The sequence below is a fragment of the Chelonia mydas genome, chromosome 9, assembly GCF_015237465.2.
Source record: "Chelonia mydas isolate rCheMyd1 chromosome 9, rCheMyd1.pri.v2, whole genome shotgun sequence".
Classification (NCBI taxonomy): Eukaryota; Metazoa; Chordata; order Testudines; family Cheloniidae; genus Chelonia; species Chelonia mydas.
The window spans coordinates 33,934,585-33,957,353 of NC_057855.1; the positions used below are offsets into that span (position 1 = coordinate 33,934,585).

Consider the following 22,769-nt stretch of genomic DNA (forward strand, 5'->3'; position numbering starts at 1 on the left):
GAGATCAATAATTAATGTTAATAATTACTCTGATACATCCAGTGGGACTGCATGTGTTTCAGAGACATGAGAATAAGCTCACAAGTGACTTATATCCTGGGGAAATTTTTCAAGCATATCAGACTAAAAAAAAATCCATTTAACTTTCACATTTTTTAATTCTTTCCACACTAATTACCAAAACTACTGGTGTTTAAATAAGAGCTTCCTCCTTCACAGTCCATCTCCTGCTATTTGATCCTGAAGTGAAGTCACAATGCTGAATCTGTAACATCTCAATCATTTCTGCAGAAAAAGAATGCAACATTAAAAAACTAAGACTTTGACTTCACTGCAGGTTCAAACAAGAAGAAGCTGGAAGAAAGAGCTGTTCAAAAACAAATATCTGCAACAACAAACTGAATGCAATAACATTACTGTCAAAGGGCCCAATCTGGTGAGGTGCTAAGTACCTCTGAGCCTGAGGCACTGAGTCTCAACTCTTACTATTGGGAGCAGAGGGTGCTCAGGACTTTCCATGATCAGGCCTTAAATGATCTAGTATATGCATATTATTTTTTCTCACAGAAGAGATGATATGGCCTTCGTGGTCTTGATGTTACATCATCATGTTTCGCAAAAAGAAAAGGAGTACTTGTGGCACCTTAGAAACTAACCAATTTATTTGAGCATAAGCTTTCATGAGCAACAGCTCACTTCATCGGATGCATTGGTTAGGAATGCATCCGATGAAGTGAGCTGTAGCTCATGAAAGCTTATGCTCAAATAAATCGGTTAGTCTCTAAGGTGCCACAAGTACTCCTTTTCTTTTTGCGAATACAGACTAACATGGCTGCTACTCTGAAACCTATCATCATGTTTGTTGTTTCAACTGTATCCATGTGATGTATGCATTCACCCTTCATTTTAATAATTCCAAAGCATGCTAATTTTATAGATATTCCATCTAAACTTCATGGAGAGAGAAATCTCCCATGAAAATGGAATGGAATGTTTACCTTAACAAAAAGCCACCTTTATCAGTAATCTGGCCAAATTCTCCTCTCACTGAACTGACCTTGAAAGTCAATAGATTTACACTGATGTAAAACCAGAGTGAGAAGAAAATCACTCTCTATATTTATGAAGGAGAAACTGGCAAGATTGACTGCTCATAATTTAACATGCCCTAAAAACACCTTTCCTTTTTAAAACGGTCTCTTGCTTCTATAAAAATGTAGCAATTCCCCAAACCAAGTGCTTCAACACAGATTATATCTTTCTGGTTGGATGATTCATTAATAACAAAATATAGGGCCCTTTTACTCAGCCTGCATGGCTCAGTTCTTGTGAGCAGGTGGAGTTTTAAAAAATATAAGCCTCTTTTACACTAAAGCATTTGGAGAGCCAGGTTTTTTGCATATTTCAGTACCCTGGCTACTCAGAGAAAAGGTCACAGGAGAAACAAAGTAAAGATGAGGTCAGGTGTGCCCAAAACCAAAGCCCAATTGGAAAGTCTAGAATTTGTAGGCCTTGACAGTCCCCTTTAAGATATCATTAAAACACACAATACAAAAACAACCTTATGAATGCTTTAGTACCTGCCAGTGCCAACATCCCACACTGCAACTGTGTGGTCAAAGGAGCCAGTGATGATCCTATCTCCTGTGGTATTAAATGACAATGCAATAATTTCTGCTGAGTGCCCCTAAGAGAATATTAACAAAAAGGTACTTCAGAATATAAATGATATTTAGGTCCAATACCTAATTTGCATAGTAGGAATACAAAATCACAGAAGTGATTGTTTCCATTAGGCCATATAGTCCACCTCCCTGACAAAGTAGTAAATTTTCTTGTTTCTTGTCTAGTCTTGCATAACTTTGACTATTCCACAGTATAATCTCACTGCCCATATTACAACAGCATTTAATATCATATGCCACTTAAGTACTAGCAAATAGAACACTGGGAACAATCCTGCAACGACTGGGAGAATGAATTAGAATTGTGATCTAATAGGTCTTTTTCATATCAGATTTCTGCGGAACAGTAGTTATTCACCATTAAATGAGAGGATGCTTTTATTACAATAAACTAAGAGCCAAATTGTCACTGCCCCTTGTGTGTATGCATGAGAGAAAGGGCATACGGAGCCTCCTGCTCACAGGCCAAGGACAATTGCAGTCTCTTCTGCTCCCTCCCTGTGTTCCCCCACCCTGAGGCATGCGGAGGTAGAGAAGGGTGAGGAGGAGAATGTCCCTTGTCTACTCCATAGGCCAGGAACACCGAAGGAGACAACCTGTGCGCTGCCCCTTACTTAGTCTTTGTGAAAGGGATAAGGATGTGACTTTAAACATTTAGGCAGAAATATTTAAACAGTGGAATCCTAGCAAGCCAAATACAGAGAATAGAAATTGCACTCTAGATGCACTTGGTGACTTGACTGAATTCTCTATATACACACATCATGCAGAAAATGAATGATACAGCTAAAAGGAACATTTATAGCTATAATCCTAGGCATTAACATTTTTGAAGTTACTTTATATTAGCTCTCAGAGTTGTAATTATATTAGCACAGGAATTACAGTTCAGTACTTATAATGATAAACCATGTTAATGAGAGCAGCAATATTTTTGGGCCTAGAACAGTAGTGACATTGAATTGGGAAAGTCTGACATTTGATTAAAGTGGTTTTTATGATTTTAATAAAGTAGCATAGCTTTCTTACTCCCTTTATGTTTTCTTAATCGATTATTTAACTTCAGTCACTAAGTGACTCAGCTAGTAATAGAAATTCTTTGTCTGAAATGGATGATTAAGAAGTCTACTTATACCCACATCTAACTCAATTAGGAACTACAAAAGCACCAAACACCTTCAGAACAATAAAGAATGCAAACATACAGTTAACATGATCACTTCCTCTCCATTCTGGATATCCCATAGTTTGGCTGTCGTATCCATACTTCCAGTTGCTATCAGAGTGCTTTGAAGATTAAATGATAAACAAACCTGTAACACAAACATTGGGAAACAATAAGCTTCCTATGATTTTTTTAAAAACTAACTCGGGTCAGGGTTAGTATTTGAAAATACAGCAATAGTACAATTTAACAGTTTGTGACCTACAAATACAGTCATGGCGCTTGAATAATGTGACAGCTGCAGTGCCTTCTAGAGATTTTGTTAGAGAAGCAACAAATCCTTACCACACAAGCTTTGGAGGACAGCTTATTGGACTAATTAACTAGTTGCTTTAAAAACGATTGTGTGTGTTAAAAAAGGCTTATTGGAACATATGTTAACCCTATTATCAAACAGTCTTTTTTACATACAGCCATATATTTGAGCAAAAATGCAAGAAGGTCCCCAACTCAGTCCTCACATTTGACTGATGTAGCCAGCTTCCAGTCCTCAGTAACTATTTGATATGGTTGTTCTTCTAATGAGGAACACAAATGTCTTTGGGAAAAGGAAAACATTTGCTGGGAACTTAGTTGCATTTTCAATTATGATATTCCATTTTTCATTATTGAACAAATCTACATAGCATAGACATGTGTAATAAACATCTACTCTTTTAGAAATTATTGAAGGTTATGGGCCTGATGTTAAGAAACACCATCTGATTTTGCAGGTATAATTCCTACCAGTTATTTGCAGGTACAATTCATAGCACTCTGTGCCTGATCCAACTACCACTGAAGTCAGTAGAAACTGATCAAGCCCTAAGACCTCTGATTACCTGATTTGTAGGCACAAAACTGGTAGAGACAGAGTTGAGACCCTTTTAAAAATCAGGTAGTTCATGTTAAGAGAAATAATTTCAAAATGCTCAGAGAACAAACAAATCACTACAAGACATACCAATGCTACTGTACACTGATGCAAAGCAGCAACTTCTCAGGCCCAGTTTTCACTTTTGCAACTCACAAATTAAACTGCTGCACCTACAATGCACACACACAGTTTCTATAATTTTTTTACTCTATTGAATGACAAATCAAAAGGCAATTTTTATAGAAAAATATAATCTGAGTGTTTCAGTGGGGTGTTCTAGTACATATAATTTTACAAGCCAAATGTAAGAATCGAAAAGAAAAATCATGCTCCAGAAAAACAAGGGTATTGTTTCAAAAATGTAAACAAATTATAGGAGAAATCATAACTGAAATTTTCTAACATGCAATCAGGTAAAAATATCAAATTTTAAATAGTCAAAAATAATTCTTAACATTTGGAAAAGAGGGAAACTGTAACCAGTTAGAGACAGCAAATAAATTATTTTAATTATACTCTGCTAATTGGATATAAAGTGTTTTGTTCTATTCCTTGATGGTATGCCTTTTTGTATATGCTCAAATAGTTTGATCAATATGGGTCAGTGCAGGAGAAAATTAGCCTCTATTGTTGCTAGTTCTTGGAGGCTTTACAGACCTCTCAGAATACACAGCTATACTTGAAGGTTGCACTGAATTCAAAGGCGTAAGAAATGCTCTCCAGTGGGAGGCATAACAGACATCAATTAGTGCATTCATGATATGTGATACTTCAGTTCACTGAAATAATGGGACAAAAGAGGCAAACATTCATTCAGGCAGGAATGATGATAAAAGGCCATGTAGAACAAAGAGAGAACAGGTTCTTAGGCCAGGCAGGAGCTGATCTGTCTGTCCACTAGGATATTGATATAAGCTAGAGTCATTGGAGAGAGGGAGTGAAGAGCAACAGGACCAGAACAGACAACAGCAGAGTGCAAGAGAAGATGGAAAAAATGTACTGTACAGAAAATGAATGGTTTAGAGAATGTGGATCAGAAACTTCTGTTCTCCCTGTCTCATAAAGAAGAGGACATTCAATGAAACTGAAAAGAGCCAAATTCAAAACTGATATAAAGAAGTACTTTCACACAATTCATAATCAGACTGAAACTCATTGCCACAGGTTGTTGAAGCCAAGAATTTAGCGAGATTCCAAAAGCAATGGGCCATGTACATGGATATCGAGAATATCCCCCAAAATTATAGTAGTAACTATATGTAACCCCCAAGGAGATTACCTAGATTCCTGGGGCTTTCTGTCTGCTGGCAGCTCAGGGAAAGGCACACTGTCCCTGGTAGGGAGGGGGAGCCAAGGCAAACTCAGAGTCTGCCCGGCAACCAATAGGAAGTGAGATGCCCCTCCCAGGGAGTTCAGGAAAGGGGAGAAGCCATTTTTGAGTGAGTCTGGAGCTGGCAAGGGCAGGACTGGCTGTGTGGGGAGCTGGTGAGTCCGAGGCCTGCATACAGGGTTCCCCCTGAAAACTGGCCTTTAGGGACCTGAAAGCAAGATCCCTCAGCTGGGCTTTTCCTTCTCCACTGATGATTCCCAGTTTGTAAAGTTTTGCTGGGAAACTTCCCCAGCCAGGCTGAGTTAGCCCTCCAGCTCCCTAGGTGAGACCAGTCACCGCATGGTCAGCTCTGCTCTGTCTGGTAGTCCAGGGCTGCTGCCTGCTGTGTGTGTATCTGGACGCTGGGCTAGGAAACTACAGTCTGGATTTTGGTAGAGTTGTGTAATCTGCACCTTGAGCCCTGCACCCCTTTGTGGTGAGGGGAAATCCTGGGACCGAAGCAGCCCGATTCCTGCCTGAAGAGGATCCCGGCCAGCAGAGATCAGCCCCTCTGTAGTGACTGAGGAGTCCAGAGTCATCTCTGAACCTGAGGATCATACACGGAGTTTGTGAGGGCACTATCTTTTAGTTAGTCAGGGAATTTGTTTTGGGGGCCCCCGATTCCCTGAACCATGTCCTCAAGCCAAGGAATAAGGGTTTGGGGATTTTATAACCTGCTGCATATTAAACCTGTGAAGGGATTTACCACCTTCTCCCACTTGTGAGTCCTTTGGGCTGTACTGAACCCAATCAGCCACACTGCTAAACCACTGCAGAGAAGTTTGTTGGGGCCCTTGATGACCTATGACCACAAAGTACACGTACCAACGGGACACTAATCTTACATTTGCTACATTAGATCCTGTGACTGGGGAAAGGAACAGGTATTATCAGCGTGGGCACCGGTGACCCTAAAAATAGTGTTTTACCCTGTTACGTATATTTGTCTCCTGTTTAATATAATTATTGTGTTGAATATATTGTATGTGTTTGTGTTATTTCTTGGAAGTCTCCAATTATCTGGCAAGTAAGCGGGGATTACCCTGTTAGAGTTTTCCTCCCAAGCTGCCCTGGTGACGCTGCCAGGAAGGAGCGAGGGAGGTGCAGGCACCACCAAATAAATTCATAGAAAAAAATAAAGAAGATACACTGAGTGGGTGGCGGGATCTGGAAGAACCCAGACCTGTCCATCAAAACCTGTAAGCAGATTGGCATTAAAGAAGGTAACCGGGTAGAGAGGGGGCACTACATATATTTTAAAAAAGAGTTTCAGGTTGGCTTTAGCCAACTTTACATAATAGGCGTTAAGAGGAGATTCCCCTGGGAGCCAGATTATCCCACGACATATCGCTGGGTTTCCTGCATCTTCCTCTTAAGCATCTGGCACTGGCCACTGCTGGAGATAGGATACTGAACTAGATAAACCATAAACCTGATCCAGTATGGTAATTCCTAGTTCCTAAGAGATGGGCGCTCCTTTGGTTTAGCTCTGTACGCTGCAAGCTGTCCCATAAATCCCCAGCATACATAAGTGGATTCTCTTTGGATCCAGTTCTCCCATACAGTCAGTGCCTCAAGACACCCACAGCTTGCATAGAGAGAAAGGCTACTTACACACTGTGTTGAATAGGGAGAGAGTTAACATTGTTAATTACAAAGATCTAGATGCAGGTTTTTAAAATAGTAGAGTTTTAGCATCATGGGAGTTTGAATACAAGAGCAGAAGCTCTCCCACCTCACCCTAGTAAAGACACACCATTATGAGACAATCTTGATTATACCAAGGTCCTAGATGACACCGAAAACTTTTGGATAATCAAGGGTTTTTTTTCCAGTGTAATTAACAAACATCAGAGGAAATGACCCTCTTATGAAGTAGTAGTAGTTTGACTTACGAAGTTCTGGAAAATCTTGTACTGCATATGAAAATACAATTGGATGCAAAGGTTTAATATTGTAAGGCAGGAACTCACTATTTCTGCGGTGTGTCCCCTGAAGGTATGATAACATTTTCCTGTTTCTGCACTCCATAATTTGCAGGTTTTATCAAAAGATCCAGTGGCAATCTTGTCACTAAAATGGAAAAAGTCATTTTTATTTAGAAAAAAAAATAAATAATGTTAAAGGCAGTAGAAGGAGAAACTGAAGAATTCACAAAAATATATGATCCTTGATATGCCAAAGCAGTATATTTTCAAATCATCTCATGAACAAGCCTAGAGATTAGCGATATATTTATTTTATGACTAAATTGTGGCTGGCACTGTAGAGATTTGCATTCCTTGGGTCAGTTGTACTACACTCTACAAAGATATTCTGTCCCATTTCCACACCAGGTGTCAGACCAAAATCAATGTGAGAGGGAGGACATGATGTAGTTGCTGTGTTAGCGTAAATTCCCTCAATGCACACAGATGCATTCTGCCAGATTATTTGATCTTGCAACACACCTTTTAGAAACTGAAGTTTTATTAAGGGAAAAACAAACAATTTGCTGGTGTGCGATTCTTTCTTTGCAGCCTATTTAATTTATATTTTCAAATTAAAAAGACAGGGCCAAATTCCCTAGTACATTGGGGCAGGTTTGTGCCTGTCCACCAACGCAAAGTTGTCAAAGCTGGCCACTCTAATTTACACCACAGGCTAGACCATCTGATGAACATCCAAACAGACTTATTAAAAGTCACAAAATGTCTGCAACCTTACAAAGTTGTTTCATATACATTAGCATTGCACCTCAGTAACATCTCTTAGATTACTGGTATAGTAGGTATGTGTGTACATGGCATCTCCCTCTGGCTTTCTTGGGACTCATTCCATACCCAATTTGTATTTAAACCTAACAGAATGGAAGGTCAATAACATGGAACTCCCCATATATGTCTGTTTCTTTGATAAACCACTCAAAGTATCTAATTATCCTCCCAATGAAGGCAAAGGGAGTATTGTCATTGACCTCTATGGGTATGTCAACACTGCCATTAAAAACCTGCAGCTGGCCGTGCCAGCTGACTCAGGCTTGCAGGGCTCAAGATAAGAGGCTGTTTTACTGCAATGTAGATTTTTGGGCTCAGGTTGCAGCCCGAGCTCTGGGCCACTCCCACTGCACAGGATCCTAGAGCCCTGACTCCAGCCCTAGTATTTACACCACAATTAAAGAGCCCTTAGCTTAAGCCCCTTAGAACTGGCCAGCTGCAGGTTTTTAATTGCAGTGTAGACATACCTTATGAGATCAGATTTTAAATGTCTGTTCAACCTTCTTTTTCTCTTGCAATTATACAACCATTCATTTTGCCCAGCTGAAGCGACTGACCACAAATAATTGTTAAAACAGTCTCATAATGAGTCCTATTAGGTGCTCACATGCTATAGTGATGGACGTAGTATAGAAATCTAATGATTGGTGTTAAACTAGTTCTTTTTCTTTGGAAATAGATTTCTAGCTCAACTCTAGCTCAAGGTTGTCAACAGGTTCATTTTCTCTTATATATGAAAAAAATATCTGCCATTCACCACTTCTTCATTATCTGGTTTTGTACACACACATCTTAAATATGTACTTTTAACTGTAAGCATATTTGGATGATGGAAATAAGAATTCCCTTCTACCTTCTGTAGAGAGTGGACAAAAGCATAACAGAGAAGAGAACGGTTTACTTTTTGAAGCACAAAACTCTCTCATAAAGAAGGCGGCTCTTGACTAATGTAAAGTTGTGTACATGACATCATAGTCTCTCTACACTACTGCTGCTAGCTCTTATATAACCCAGACAACTTCTGTAGAAAATAAAAGATATGCAGATTCACATTGGACAGTGTAGCAGCACCCTCAGGATCTCCTATCAATTACTCACCAGTTCTGACCAGTTTCTAAGTCAGACCCTTGATAATAATGTATGTGTAGTACTAAATGGATTAACCCACTTAAAAAGGCGGTTATGCTGGAAAAGCTGATCATTCTAACTAAAGCAACACAAGCTGTCATTACTCTATTTTACTTTAAAGTTTATAGGATAACTATATTTGCAACATAGCAATGTTGGCAATTAGAAGGAGTCTCAAAGACTCTGAAAACCTATTTACCCATAAGGATTGTTGAAAGCTATTGCATAGACCACATTTCTGTGTCCCTCCAATGTACGTAGCTCCTCTCCTGATGCTGTGTCCCATATTTTGCATGTTCTGTCGTAGCTTCCAGTGATAAAGCTAAAATGAAGAAAGATAAATGAGTTACAGGACTGTAGAAACTTTCTCAGGGCCTGGGTCCACAACCTAGTGAAGTCAAGGGGAGTCTTTCCATTGATTTCAGTGGCCTTTGCATCAGGCCCTAAATGCTTTTCCCACATTCCATGGTATCCATGAGAATATCAATCATGGCAAAGATTCTAAAATCAAGCAATTTTCAAAACTTTACTAAATATTATATTTTTTAAAAGATAACATTACCAGTGCTCAATGCATTCTCTCCTACTAAAAAAACTAGGTTCTCCTTTAGAAGAGATTACAGAGAAAAAATAGTTACAGTCTAATAAACTAACAATTAAGTCAATTACAGCTCAACTTCACTTACAGTGAAAGTCCCAAAGTGCTTAAATGTATTTCAATGGACTTGCACTCCACCTATATTGAAGCCTCACCCCACTGTTGAGAATAGCCCACTTCCACCTTAATTGAATTGGCTCGTTAGCACTGACTCCCCACTTGGTAAGGCAACTCACATCTTTTCATAAGCTGTGTATTTATACCTCCCTACTGTATTTTCCACTCCTTGCATCTGATGAAGTGGGTTTTAGCCCACGAAAGCTTATGCCCAAATAAATTTGTTAGTCTCTAAGGTGCCATAAGGACTCCTCGTTGTTTTTACTATAATGTGTGTTTCTTTCTGCTGATCCTGCTGGAATACAGCAGCTATCATCAACATATGCGAGAGGGGAGAGTGCCATCAATTGAATCACATCCACCATTTTTTGCAGCCCCTTGGTTTTTCCTTAGAAGTCTGAAATCCAGGTATGGGAAATGCTTAAATCTGCTTAGATACAATCATAACACAAAGGGATTTTTGTGCAGGATAGATAGGAGCGCTGAAATTCACTATTTAATTTCCACATTAAAAATCTTTTTCCGTTAGTAATTATGCATTTTGAATTTAAAAATGAAAACTTACCAGGAACCAGATTTGTTAAATGCTACATTGGTCAGTGGCAATATATGTGCCCTAAGCACCTGAAATACAGGAAAATTAAGATTTGGTGCATTTTCAAATAAAAATCAAATTACTAGGAGTTTTTGAACTAGCCTAATATCTACTCTTCTGAATATTTTCTTCCCATTTTAGTCATGCTAACTGAGCAGTTATGACAGCAATACATTAACCCCCAGCCAGAAGAAAGCATGTGTGAGCAATTACCACTGTAGAATTCATGCAGAAAACTTCTGTCTTCACTAGGAATTGCAGTGGTGCAGCTATGCTACTGATTGCCTGGCCACAAATGGCTGTGACTGAAGCAGATCCTCAGTGTTTATAAGGCCTGAATGAGCTGTCCTCTCTCTGTATTTCATTCTGTGCTGCCTTCTCTGAGAACAGAGAAGGAACCCTGAGAGTTGCAGGAGGGGTGGGGGAAATAAATGGGCCCTTATGGACCATGAGTGAGGGCTTCCTTGGAAGGTGCTCCAACAACTGCTCTTCAGTGTTTGCTGTTAAGCCATATACTACAGACCACTCCATCCACTTGCAAGAAATAATTTTAACTTTTACATTGTGAGATGCTTTCAACAAGTATAAGATGTTTTAAAAAAATAGGGAGAGAGAGAGGTGATGTCAGAGTTCCACACCCAAAAGTTCACCACAATAAAAGTCTTATCATTGCTGATTTGAAATACACTGGTGGAATCTCTAAAAAGCAGATGTAAAAATGGAGAAACTCATCAAGATGAAATTCAGAGAGGAGATTTCAAATATAGCCACTGCCTGGATCATTTAGATCCAGGAACCAACTCTTTTCAAACACATATTGTAAGATCTTTTGGTCAGAGACCATTTGTCTTTATTCTTTCTATAAACTGTCAGACATACCTATGGCACTATATGCAAAGATTTATTAAATAAGTAATAATTATTAATAGGGCCCTACCAAATTTACGGTCCATTTTGATCAATTTCACGGTCATAGGATTTTAAAAATCATATATTTCATGATTTCAGCTCTTTAATTCTGAAATTTCACAGTGTAGTAATTGTAGGGGTCCTGACCCAATAAGGAGTTGTGCGGGGATCGTAAGATTATTGTAGAGGAGGTTGCAGAACTGCTACCATTACTTCTGCACTGCTTCTGGCAGCAGTGCTGCCTCCAGACCTGAGCACCTGGAGAGAGGCAGCTGCTGGCTGGGAGCGCAGCTCTGAAGGCAGAGCCACTGCCAGCAGCAGCACAGAAGTAAGGATGGCATGGTAAGGTATTGCCACCCTTACTTCTGCACTGCTGCCTGCAGAGCTGGGCCCTTAGTCAGCAGCCACCACTCTCTGGCCACCCAGCTCTGAAGGCAGCACAGAAGTAAGAATGGCAATCCCGCAATCCCCCTAAAATAACCTTGTGATCCCCTCCCGTACAACTCCCTTTTGGTTCAGGACCCCCAATTTGAGAAAGGCTGGTCTCCCCCATGAAATCTGTATAGTATATGATAAAAGCACACAAAAGACCAGATTTCACATTCCATGATGCATTTTTCATGGCCGTGAATTTGGTAGAGCCCTAATTATTAATAATACCAAATTAAAATCAATCTGCCACTATATTTAAGAATAAATTAGTTACATTGCCAACAACTTTCTGTATTTCTCTGGCTGTTTTTATACATGACTTGCCTTTCAATAAAACTTTTATCCTTTGCAAGCCAGCTTCTGCTTGATCCTATTATATAATGACAACATGACTAGGATCCTACCAAATTCACGGCCATGAAAAATGCATCACGGACTATGAAATCTGGCCTCCCCCCCATGAGATTAGGTCTTTTGTGTGCTTTTACCCTATACTATACAGATTTCACAGGGGAGACCAGCATTTCTCATACTGGGGGTCCTGACCCAAAAGGGAGTTGCAGGGGGGTCAGAAGGTTATTTTAAGGGGGTCACAGTATTACCACCCTTACTTCTGTGCTGCCATCGCATCTGGATGGCTGAAGAGCGGTGGCTGTTAGCCGGGTGCCCAGCTCTTAAGGCAGTCACCCGCCAGCAGCAGCACAGAAGTAAGGGTGGCAATACTATACCATCCACCCTTACTTCTGCATTACTTCAGAGCTGGGTGACCAGAGAGTGACAGCTGTTGACTGAGGGCCCAGCTCTGCAGGCAGCAGCATAGAAGTAAGGGTGGATGGTATGGTATTGCCACCCTTACTTCTGCAATGCTGCTGCTGGTGACTCTCCACTCTCCAGCTGCCCAGAAGTAAGGGTAGCAGTACCGCAACCCCCCCCACACACACACACACCTACAATAACCTTGCAACCCCCAATTCCTTTATGGGCCAGGACCCCTAAAATTACAACACTGTGAAATTCAGATTTAAATAGCTGAAATCATGAAATTTATGATTTTTAAAATCCTAAAACCATGAAATTGATCAAAATGGACCGTGAAATAGGTAGTACCCTACACATAACCGTACTTGTGAAAATCACACCATTTGTTAACACTGAAATGAAGGGATGTCACGAATGCACCAATTAGAACATCACTGCAGGATCAAGGAGGAGAAATGGGTAATGAGCAATGCTACTTAACCTCTGGCATATACACAGAGCCTCCAGCTTCCTGCTGTTATCTCTGGCTTCTTATGAATCTGTCTAACTCCTCTGTCTATCTCAACAGCCAGCCATAGGTTTCTTTGTTTTTTAATAGCTTTTCCTCCCAGTTGCCTCTAGTCTCTCTCTCTGCCGGTTTTCAGATTCCCTCTCACCCCTTCCATGTGTAAGGGGACTGTTGCCCCCTTACTAACATTCAGTGGGGGTGTTTTAGTTGCTAGCTCCCAGTACTAAAAGGGGGAAGGGTCGATGGGGAATCAGGGCCCTGAGACTGACAGCCCCCAGGAACAATGGGGAGAGGCCAATGCTCCAGGTCAGCCTGAATGACAGGGCAGGCAGGCTAATCAGGGAGTCAGGAGGCCAGGGAGGTCCCGTCCTCCGTGTGAGCTGGATTTGCCTGGGTCAGACCGAGTGGGGCCGAGCTAAGGAGAAAGCAGGGGCTCAAGCTGAGCTGGGGAGCAGAACTATGCCAGATCCAGAGGAACCAGAAAAGCAGCTCAGAGAGAGCAGACCCTGTCCTGGGAGCAGAGCTGCAGCCCCAAAGCCAAAGGCACAGCCCAGAGACAGCAGACTTGCCCTGGGAGGAGAGCTGCAGCAACCAGAGCCAGAGGGGCCAGAAAAGCAGACCACGAAGCAGGTCAGTGCTGGGAGCAGAGTCACAGAAGCAGCCTGCAGAGCAGACCTGTCCTGGGAGCAGAGCTGCAGCAGCCAGAGCCAGAGGGGCCAAAGAAGCAGCCCAGGGAGCTGGAGGCAGAGCAGCAGCAGCAGTGCAGAGACAGAGTGGTGCAGCTGGGGCTGGAGCGGTCCAGAGCTGGGTGCGGTGAGCAGCTGGGGACACCGAGGGGGACCCTGGGCAGCGGGCCCAGCACAGGGAGACGCCTCAGCCAAGAGGCTCTGCAGGCCAGGCTTGGATCGTAACCCCGGTGGGGGCGACACTGGGAAGAAGGGTCCTACCACTTAGAGCCTGAGAGCGTGTGGCCACCACCAGAGCAAGTGTCCAACCCACAGCAACCCTGCAGCAAAGCCAGGGCCTGAGAAGAAGGCCTGGGACTTACAAGGAACAGACTGTGCACTGCCCTGACATTCCAGAGACACTGTTTGTGATGTTCCCTGCCACAGAGTGGGGTGATGTGTTTCCTTTAACCTTTCCCATTTTTCCTTATTCTTTTTTAAATTAATTGTTGATTAAATAACTTGCATTTGCTTTAAGTTGTACGTAATGGGCAGTGGGTCAGAGAAGTGCCCAGTGCAGAGAGAGTACCCCGGAGTGGGGACACACTAGACCCTGTCCTAGGTGACCACAGCAGGGTTGGGGGTCGAGCCCCCCAGGAATCCTGGGCCCAGCCTTGTTGGGGTTACGAGGACTTTGCCAGACAGGAGAGTGGAAGGGGAGTCCTCAAGGGCAGGGAGGCCTCTGGGTAAAGGAAGTGGGACAAGGACTCAGATCCTTTTGCTAGCCCACTTCACCGGGGTAGTGCAGAAGCAAGGAAAGTTCCCCACAATAGCAGGACTATTCCGCTGCTTACACATGGCATAGACACTTGTAGGGAATGAATGGGCCATGTGAAGAAGGGAACACCCCCAAGAGAATCAATATAGAAAAGAAGATTAGGAAATTGTGGGCAGAGAATTGACTGCTAACAGCTAAGGAGAGAAAATGAAGAGGCAGAGATAAAAAGGGGCAAAAATGGAAGCAGTGTAAGATGGGGCAGAATATTGTCACAGAACAGAGAAGACAGAGGGATGCGGAAAATAAAGGGGGCTCAGAGATCTTAGAGGAGGAACTGACAGAAATGGAGGAGAAATAGTTGTGGAACAGCTCAAGGGGGGAGAGAGAGGCTACTTACCAGTTAGAGAGATTTTGCCCTTCAGGGAAAGTAGAGGGAGCTGCCCTTACAGTTGCTGCAGTGGAAATGGGCCATGAAGATGTGGAAATTACAATAATTTGGTTTTTTTTTTCCAAACACCCGCCAGCATATAAATATATGTACATTAGCATAAATAATTATGGAAATATATGGAGACTTGATCTCAAGCTTTTTTAAGGCCCCATGCAGGCAGCACTGATCGTGAGAAATAAACTCTTTGTGAGAGCATAAATGTATCTGATAATTAGCAACAGAGAGAGGATGCTAGATAGATTTATGTTCAAGTTCAGATCCTAACATTTTTCCCAGTACCAACACCCTTTGTAAAAGGCCCAGAGACATAACTGCTCCATCTGCAGAACCCATCTGAAGTCAATGAGAGTTGCCTGTGCAAAATGCCAGACCCTAAAGTGATATCAGGGAATGTGTGTTTCAGCACTGTAATTTAGGCTACAGCAGTCCATGTGATAAATCTCCAGAACAGTGCAGCCATCAAACAATCTCAAATGCCTAACCAGTTGCTACAGTAGCATGCCGCTCTGCTGGTTGTCTAACACAAAGTCATGATCACAATTATAGGAAATAACAAAGAAGACAGGGATGGGAAATGAGCCAGTGCTGATCAGATTTGCCTGGCTCTTGTATTTCCCTTATTTAGCAATCACTATCTGTCCCCAGCAAAGACGAAATTCATTCTTTCTGTGGATATTTGTGTCATATACTAGAAAGACAAAGTGTGTAAAGTAATAACTTTTATTGAACCAACTTCTATTGTTGAAAGAGACAAGCTTTCAAGCTCCACATAGCTCTTCTTCAGACCCAACATTGTCTCTCTAGTATATGACTGACCAACATCTTTTTGTAGTTGCACAGTGCCATCTGCTGATATGATGAAGACACAACAATAGCCTATTGCAAATGAAAAAATGTAACATTTGGGAAGTAAATTCTATTACTGACTCATTTACAACAAAGTACAGCTAAATCACTCCTCTTCTTGTGACTTGTGGAAAACATTGGGTTATTTAAAGCAAATTTAGCAAGGTGCTGTATGTAGCAAAAGCACAAAAGTTAGTTGTTCTAACCTTTTGTATTTAAAAGGTGACAAGTTATTCAATACAAAAAAAATCAAAATAATAAACTACTAATTCCAAATACTCAGAAGAAAGACCAAGTGGAGGTGAGGAAAATGAGAGATGTAGAAACTAAAGTTCTACAGCAGACCTATGCCTTAGCAACCATAATTCTTATACCTCACAATAGACCTGGCTGAAAGACCAGCTTAAGAACTGTTTACTGTCTAGCCTTAGGATTTCTGCACAGATAACATTTTTGCTAGGGCTGGGAGATACTGGTATTATTAAAAATTAATTATTAATGGGAAAGTTAACAGGCTAATCACAATTTTGAGATCATTTCTAAGAACCCACAGCAGGGAAGCCAGATCCAGATTCTGTCCTGTTTGCGCTGCCAGAGCAATGCAAAAGTTATGGAGCAGGGCAGAGAATTCTTTAGGGCCAAATTCTGTTCTCAGTTGATCCAATTACACCTGGTCTACATTTAAAGCTTAAGATGACATAGCTTAGTCCACACCTCTGAGTACCATAGCTACACCAGTCAAACCTCAGGCATTAATACAGCTAGACCAACAGAAGAATGTTTCTGTCAGGTAGCTGCCACCCATCACTACAGCGACAGAAAATCCCCTTCCATTACTAAGTCTACACATGCACCACCGGGTTACAGCAGCATAGCTACGGTGCATTAACTATGCTCTTGTAGAGGCTGCAGAGTAGACATGGTCTCACGCTAATGCTGACGCACAGCTATTCTGGATATATGACAGTGTAACTGCGATCAGAAAACACCCAGAAATTATTTTCAACATGCCTCGTACCTTAAAAAGGTAGAATTTGTGGTCCTCTTGTTGTCCAAGCTTCTCTTGTAACCTTAGTATTAAATGTATGACCTGCTCCTTGCGCGAAGCTGTGATGAGAGGTTCTGCTTTTCGGATTTCTTCTACTAAAGTGCCTACATCTGTACTAGAGTGCATGGAAAAAACATGCATCATCCACTGACAAACAGTTATGGTAAACACATTATTTACTTACAGAGAGTGAGAAAATAAGCAGCCAGATGCTACACTGCTATTTTATTCTGAATAAGTTTAAGCAAAGCCAAAATATAAATACTTTTAAATATGTTTTACTGGTTTCTAATATCTTCTTTACCTTTCAGAAAAAAAATTATATTTGACTTTTTAAAACTGTAGTTTTGCAGAGACCCTTCACTTTTCAGAGGATTCCACAGAGGGTGTAATACAGCTAATACCCAAATGACACTTTCAACCTTTAACACGAAGTTAGTCTTAAATCGAAGCTAGAACCCCTTGATAGATAAAAAGCCCAACTAACAGCAACAACATTGTTGTGAACAGGATTAAACCTTGTTATGGGCTGAATTAAATCCTCATTGAAACTGATGGGTATGAATGTGCCCTTCATTTAAGAGACAACTAAAGGGCTACACCTAAAATAAAGTCATGGAGTCTGCCCGGAAACTAGTACTATGTGGGTGGAGGGTTCCACTGGGTATTGTTTTCGTATTCACGGGTGGGTGTGGAAGAGACTAGCTGGGGTGCAACAAGAAACTGAGAGATTCAGAGGAACAGCGAGCAGTGGCGGATTAGCCACTGAGCCAATGGGGCCCATGCCCAGGAGCCTCGGCCAATTGGAGCGCCAGGTGGGCAGGGTAGGGCAAGCCCCCGCACCCCAACCCCATTTCCTCAGCAGAAGCATTAGAGGAATCCGAGGGGCAGGGGGCTGCAGGCAAAAGGGGTAGGAAGGGGCCCCGACTTTGCTCTGTCCCAGGGCCCCACAAAACTGTAATCCACCTCTGAGAGTAAGAAATGCCAAGCAGCAGTCTCTAAGCCCATTGAGGCCCTGGGAGAAGCCTGGAGAGATTCCGGTTTGGTGGTGGTGGCTGAAAGAAGCTTGGGCCTGTACACTAAGAACAACTTTAGGGTTTGGTTCCTCCTGTGTTCAGAGAAGGACTTTGTACGTTCTTTGTAAATAAACAAGATTGTATCAAAGAAAATACCAGACTCCATCATCAATTTCTTCTCTCATCTGGAGTAACCTACAAGGCCCCAAACATTGACTAGTCACTCAGGTCAAAAAGGGGCAACAAGATGAACAAAAAACTAAAGTTCACAAACAGAAATCATGTTTATAAAATGTAACTATTTTTACATGTTTTCTCAAATCTAAGGCCTAATTCTGCAGCTCTTACTGCTGTAAGTAATCCATATGTCCGTGGGTAGTCTTACTGGGTAGGCTTAACTTCTGTTGGTGTATAAACCATCAGGTTCTACAGGAGATTTTGCAGCTGGGTTCTTCTAAGACTACTGTCCTTTCAGTGTGTATGCTGATGTTGGCTCAAATAAGACAACTATATCTTTCTGTAAGCAATGTGACTTGTTGGATTTTATCCAGAGTATTGAGAAAAGCTCCCAGAGGTTCAGTCATACGCTCAGCCTTATCTTTGAATTTGGAGTGAAAATTATGAATGTGCAGGCCATCCTACCCATCAATTCATGTGTTTCAGTTGAGACACTATTCTACCAATATCAGCACTAGACCCGTCTTATTTCTGTGTGGACTAAATCTAATGAGTCTTGTGGATTTTGGTGTCCTCCTTACTGGTGCTGGGGCATATCTGACTTCTGTCTCTGTACCACTTCCAGATAGAGTCAGCAGATTTTAATTAGTTCACTGGCAGCTACCATCAGTAGTGTAATATGGCCCTTGGCTCTCATAATACATTATTTCTTGTGCCTGGCAGCCACCAGATTTAACAATGATCTGAGACACATGAAGCAACTGAAACAGATGGGAGAGGAAATGGCTGAAATCTGCATGAAGGCTGATTATCTTCTCTATAGGACTCAATGGCACACAGAGGTGCTAGCACTCAACCACAGATTGCACAAATCAACTGAAGATCAGTGGGCAAAACTACCACCCAGAACAGTGAATAGCCCCTTGTGCATGGGTTTGTGGAGCACCTTTCTACCTCCTCACAGTAGCATCCAGTAGAATTCTCTCAGTTAGCGTGAAGTCTAATGCAGACTGATACCTTGCCAGACTAGTATGTTCCTTCAATTGATCACTGTGGTGAATGTGTCACATTCTTCACAGAAGAGACAGATCTTCAGGCTGGTGTCTTCCACCCTTTGAGAACCAGAGCTGCAGGCTCCTGATGATCTGTCTACCTGTAGTTAGGTTCCATTTGGCCTCTGATAAGGATATCCATGTTCCCTGTGTTACCCAAGAGCCCCCCGCCTTCATTCTAAACTTGGCCGTGAAACAGACTTCCTTTGTAGTCATAGCAATGGCCCTATTTTCAGAGGTGCTGAGCACTGACAGCTCCTACTGACCTCTGTGGGAGTTGCGGGTGCTCAGCACTTCTGAAAATCAGGCCATACGCCTTTCTTCCATAGGACCCACTGCCACTGGCTAAACTCCTATTAACTTCAACAGGAGCAGGCACTCAGTTTACCCTTCTAGATAAATGGGGATTATTAATAGTATTTTACTTACCTATCTCACAGTATTGTTGTGAGGATTAATTAATTAGAGAGACTGAATCTGAACTCATTTATACCAGTGTAATTCAAATGTCTTCAGTACAGCTGATTTCAAGCAGTGTAACTGAGAGCAGAATCAGGCCCATTGATGGGAAACATTCTGAAGATAAAAGGTGCTACTGTAAAGAAGTGCTAAATATTATTAATTACAACATTACAATTTGTGCCACCAGAAAATTCTGCATTTTTGCTGGTTAGTAAACACAATTTGTGGATGTGCCTTGATGTGACAGGTCTTTAAACAAAAGAATTCCCACCTCCACCTCCTGACACTGCGCCAAGAATTGCAACGGCAGAATGATCAGTCAGAATGTAGGATTTCTTAATGCCCTCAAATTATCAGAAATATTGAGAGAACAAAAGTTAACCCATGAGAGAAAAAGTTTGTCCCAAATCACGTTTACAACAACTGAACAGAGTTGTACATAACCTACTATTAAGTTGTCCTGTAAAATAAGGTATACTTCTGCTGTCTAAAATAATATAATACTTACACAGGACTGAGATCAAGTAAATCTATGGATTTGGTCTTCAATTCACCACCTTGAACATATTCCAAAATAATGCCTTTGAAGAAACAACAAACAATTCTAAATTAGAAGCTCATCATGGCAGCTGGCTTTTTTTGGGGTGCACACTATCTGACATTTCCATTGGTATAACCACATTGACTTCAAGCAGAGATACTCCTGCTTTACACCACTCTTATCAAAATCAGAATCAAGATGACAGCATTTCTTTCTTTGGGATTGGCAGAGTGCATCTGCTATGTTAAATCCTCTATTTGCAAAAATCTGCATACAGAACTGCATATAAAATTGCATATCCAGGTCTGGGTAGGCTCTGGCACTTTTAAAAGATGTATTTTGAACTTTAGAATTAAGATGTTTGGCCACATTACTTCCTGTTTAAAGAAGATATTTAGAGCATTCTGCTGCTGTCTGGCATTCAGCAGGAAGGGCTATTCTAGATGAATTTTTATCTACTTGTGCATTTTGCAAGGTTTGTGAACAAATGTTTAATTTGGCAGAAGGATTTGTCCTTTCCTGACATTCTGAGCCTCCTCTCATCTCAATTTTTCACTTTTAACTATTTATCAGAAAAACCTGATCCCAGAAAAAGAAAGGAAAGAAGGCTCCTAAACAGACTTAGACCAAACTTTATACTATTGTCAAATTCCTGGCAAGCTTGTTTCCTACAGTAAACCGTATATTACCTCAATGCTTCTGTCATGACTACATTTGATAATACATACAAAAATTTGTAATTCTTGAATTTCCTACAATAGGTTTACATTTACTTTGCAGCTGTTTCCCTGGGGCCTGGTTCTTCTTTCACATCAGTTTGACACAGGTGTAATTCCACTGGGCTCAGTGGTATAAACCCCAGTTAATACTGGTATATTTACACCAGAATTAACAGGGGTTTGTATTTAGTCCACAACATCCCTTTAGTTATGTTATGACTCAAAACCTCCTGCAGCTAAGGTAATAAATCTCTTCAGGATTGTTATGCAATCATTGGAAATATTTAGGGAAGGGGGAAAACATATCCAAAACCACACATTATGAAAATTTGCAGAAATGCAAATATTTTTAATCGCAAAAGCAAAAAACAAACAGCACTGAGAATCATAGAATCATAGAATATCAGGGTTGGAAGGGACCTCAGGAGGTCATCTAGTCCAACCCCCTGCTCAAAGCAGGACCAATCCCCAATTAAATCATCCCAGCCAGGGCTTAAAGATTTTCCCCTTCAGACATTTTGCAATAGATGGTCACAGCAAAGCTGCTGAGAGTCAGGGTACGCAGGATAGGCTAAGCTCTTAGGACCAGGGACCATCTTTTGTTTCGTATGTACAGTGGGGTTCTAGTCCATGACTAAGGGTCCCAGTGCTACAGCAATACAAATGATACATAATAGTCCTATGAACAGGCACAGAAATGATTGCTCAGGAGATTCGGATAAAAGGTAGAGGGAATAGCTAAACCATCTTCATAGCAGGAGAGATGATAAGTACAAAGGTTTCTGAGAAGTACTGTGAAGGCAGCCTGGAGCGGGACAGCCCTACCACAGTCCTGTGCTCCTCCTCTGCTACCCATTCATTCCTGACTCCTTCTCGCATCTGCTTCCTCCTCCTCCTCTTCCTCCTCCTCCCATCCCAACAACACTGAGCCCTTCCTCTGTTCCCACCTACCCACCCCAGTCAGCCCCTCTCTACTCTCCCGCTCCCCATCCTGGGGCTCTTCCCCCCAGTAACCCCTCTTTCCCTCCTCCCCCATCCTGGGGCTCTTCTCCCCCACCACCCCTCTTTGTCTTCCCCCCATCAGCCCCTCTCTGCGTCCACTCCCCGCCCATCCTGGGGCTTTTCCCCCGTCAGCCCCTCTCTACCCTCCCCCCATCCTGGGGCTCTTGCCCCCCAAGTCAGCCCCTCTCTGCATCCACATCCTGGGGCTCTTCCCCCCTGTCAGCCCCTCTCTACCCCCCCCCAAGTCAGCCCCTCTCTGCATCCACACCCCCCCCACATCCTGGGGCTCTTCACCCCCCCTCCCCCATTCTGGGGCTCTTCCCCACAGTCACCCCTTTCTACCCTCCCCCCATCCTGGGGCTCCTCCCCCCACAAGTCAGCCCTTCTTTGCATCCACATCCTGGGGCTCTTCCCCCAAGTCAGCCCCTCTCTGCATCCACTCCACCCCCCCCCATCCTGGGGCTCTTCCCCACAGTCACCCCTCTCTCCCCTCTCCCCAGCCTGAAGCTCTGCTCCCCATAGCACCCTGTGCCCTCCGCCCCGCTCCGCACCCGGCGGGTAATATCGCAGCAGGAGTCGCTTCAGCTTCATCTTCTTCCCACACGCCGAAGCCCAAGCGCCGGCTTCGTTACCACAGAAACCAGCCAAACAGAATCGCCCGCAGTGCGCAGGCGCGGCGCGGCGGGGCGGCGAGTGCTTTGGGGACCAGACTAGGGCGGCACCTCCCAGCCCCGATCCGCGCCAGGGGACGTTAAAGAGCGGTTGTGCCTGGGACGCTGGGCTGCGCGCGGGGCACACACACATCCGGGAGGGGGCGGGGCCTGGGGAGCAGCGGGGTGAGGGCCGCGCTCTGCCACACAGGAGCGTCGGGGGCGGGGATCCAGCCCCAGCCGCCCTTACGGTGCTTACGCCCTCAGGCGGCACTGGCCAGGTGGCAGCTGATCCCTGCCTCCCCGTCGCACCGTGTCATCTCCCAGGCCGAGCCCGGAGTTGTCCTCCAGCGAGAGGAGCCGCGCAGCCCCCCCGCGTCACCCCGTTGTGTCCTAGGACACAAACGGTCCCAACCTGCCGCCCC

The 22,769-nt window shown here is 42.9% G+C and overlaps 1 protein-coding gene across 3 annotated transcripts in view; it reads right to left on the minus strand.

Moving 5' to 3' along the window:
- DAW1 (dynein assembly factor with WD repeats 1) overlaps positions 1-22,521 on the minus strand; it is a 32,814-nt gene extending 10,293 nt beyond the window's left edge. Inside the window, exons 1-8 of one of the 3 annotated variants that reach the window (XM_007054987.4) lie at positions 22,246-22,521; positions 19,941-20,013; positions 16,696-16,840; positions 10,300-10,358; positions 9,219-9,341; positions 7,109-7,208; positions 2,891-2,998; positions 1,581-1,687 (exon numbers count right to left, since the gene is read on the minus strand). In XM_007054987.4, the coding sequence (XP_007055049.2) occupies positions 1,581-1,687; positions 2,891-2,998; positions 7,109-7,208; positions 9,219-9,341; positions 10,300-10,358; positions 16,696-16,840; positions 19,941-20,013; positions 22,246-22,498 (968 nt within the window). In that variant the 5' untranslated portion in view covers positions 22,499-22,521. Of the gene's footprint in view, positions 1-1,580; positions 1,688-2,890; positions 2,999-7,108; positions 7,209-9,218; positions 9,342-10,299; positions 10,359-16,695; positions 16,845-19,940; positions 20,014-22,245 lie in introns of all 3 variants that reach the window. The other 2 variants (XM_037908230.2, XM_043522297.1) reach the window with 2 other exon arrangements.
- Between the last annotated feature and the right edge of the window lie 248 nt (positions 22,522-22,769).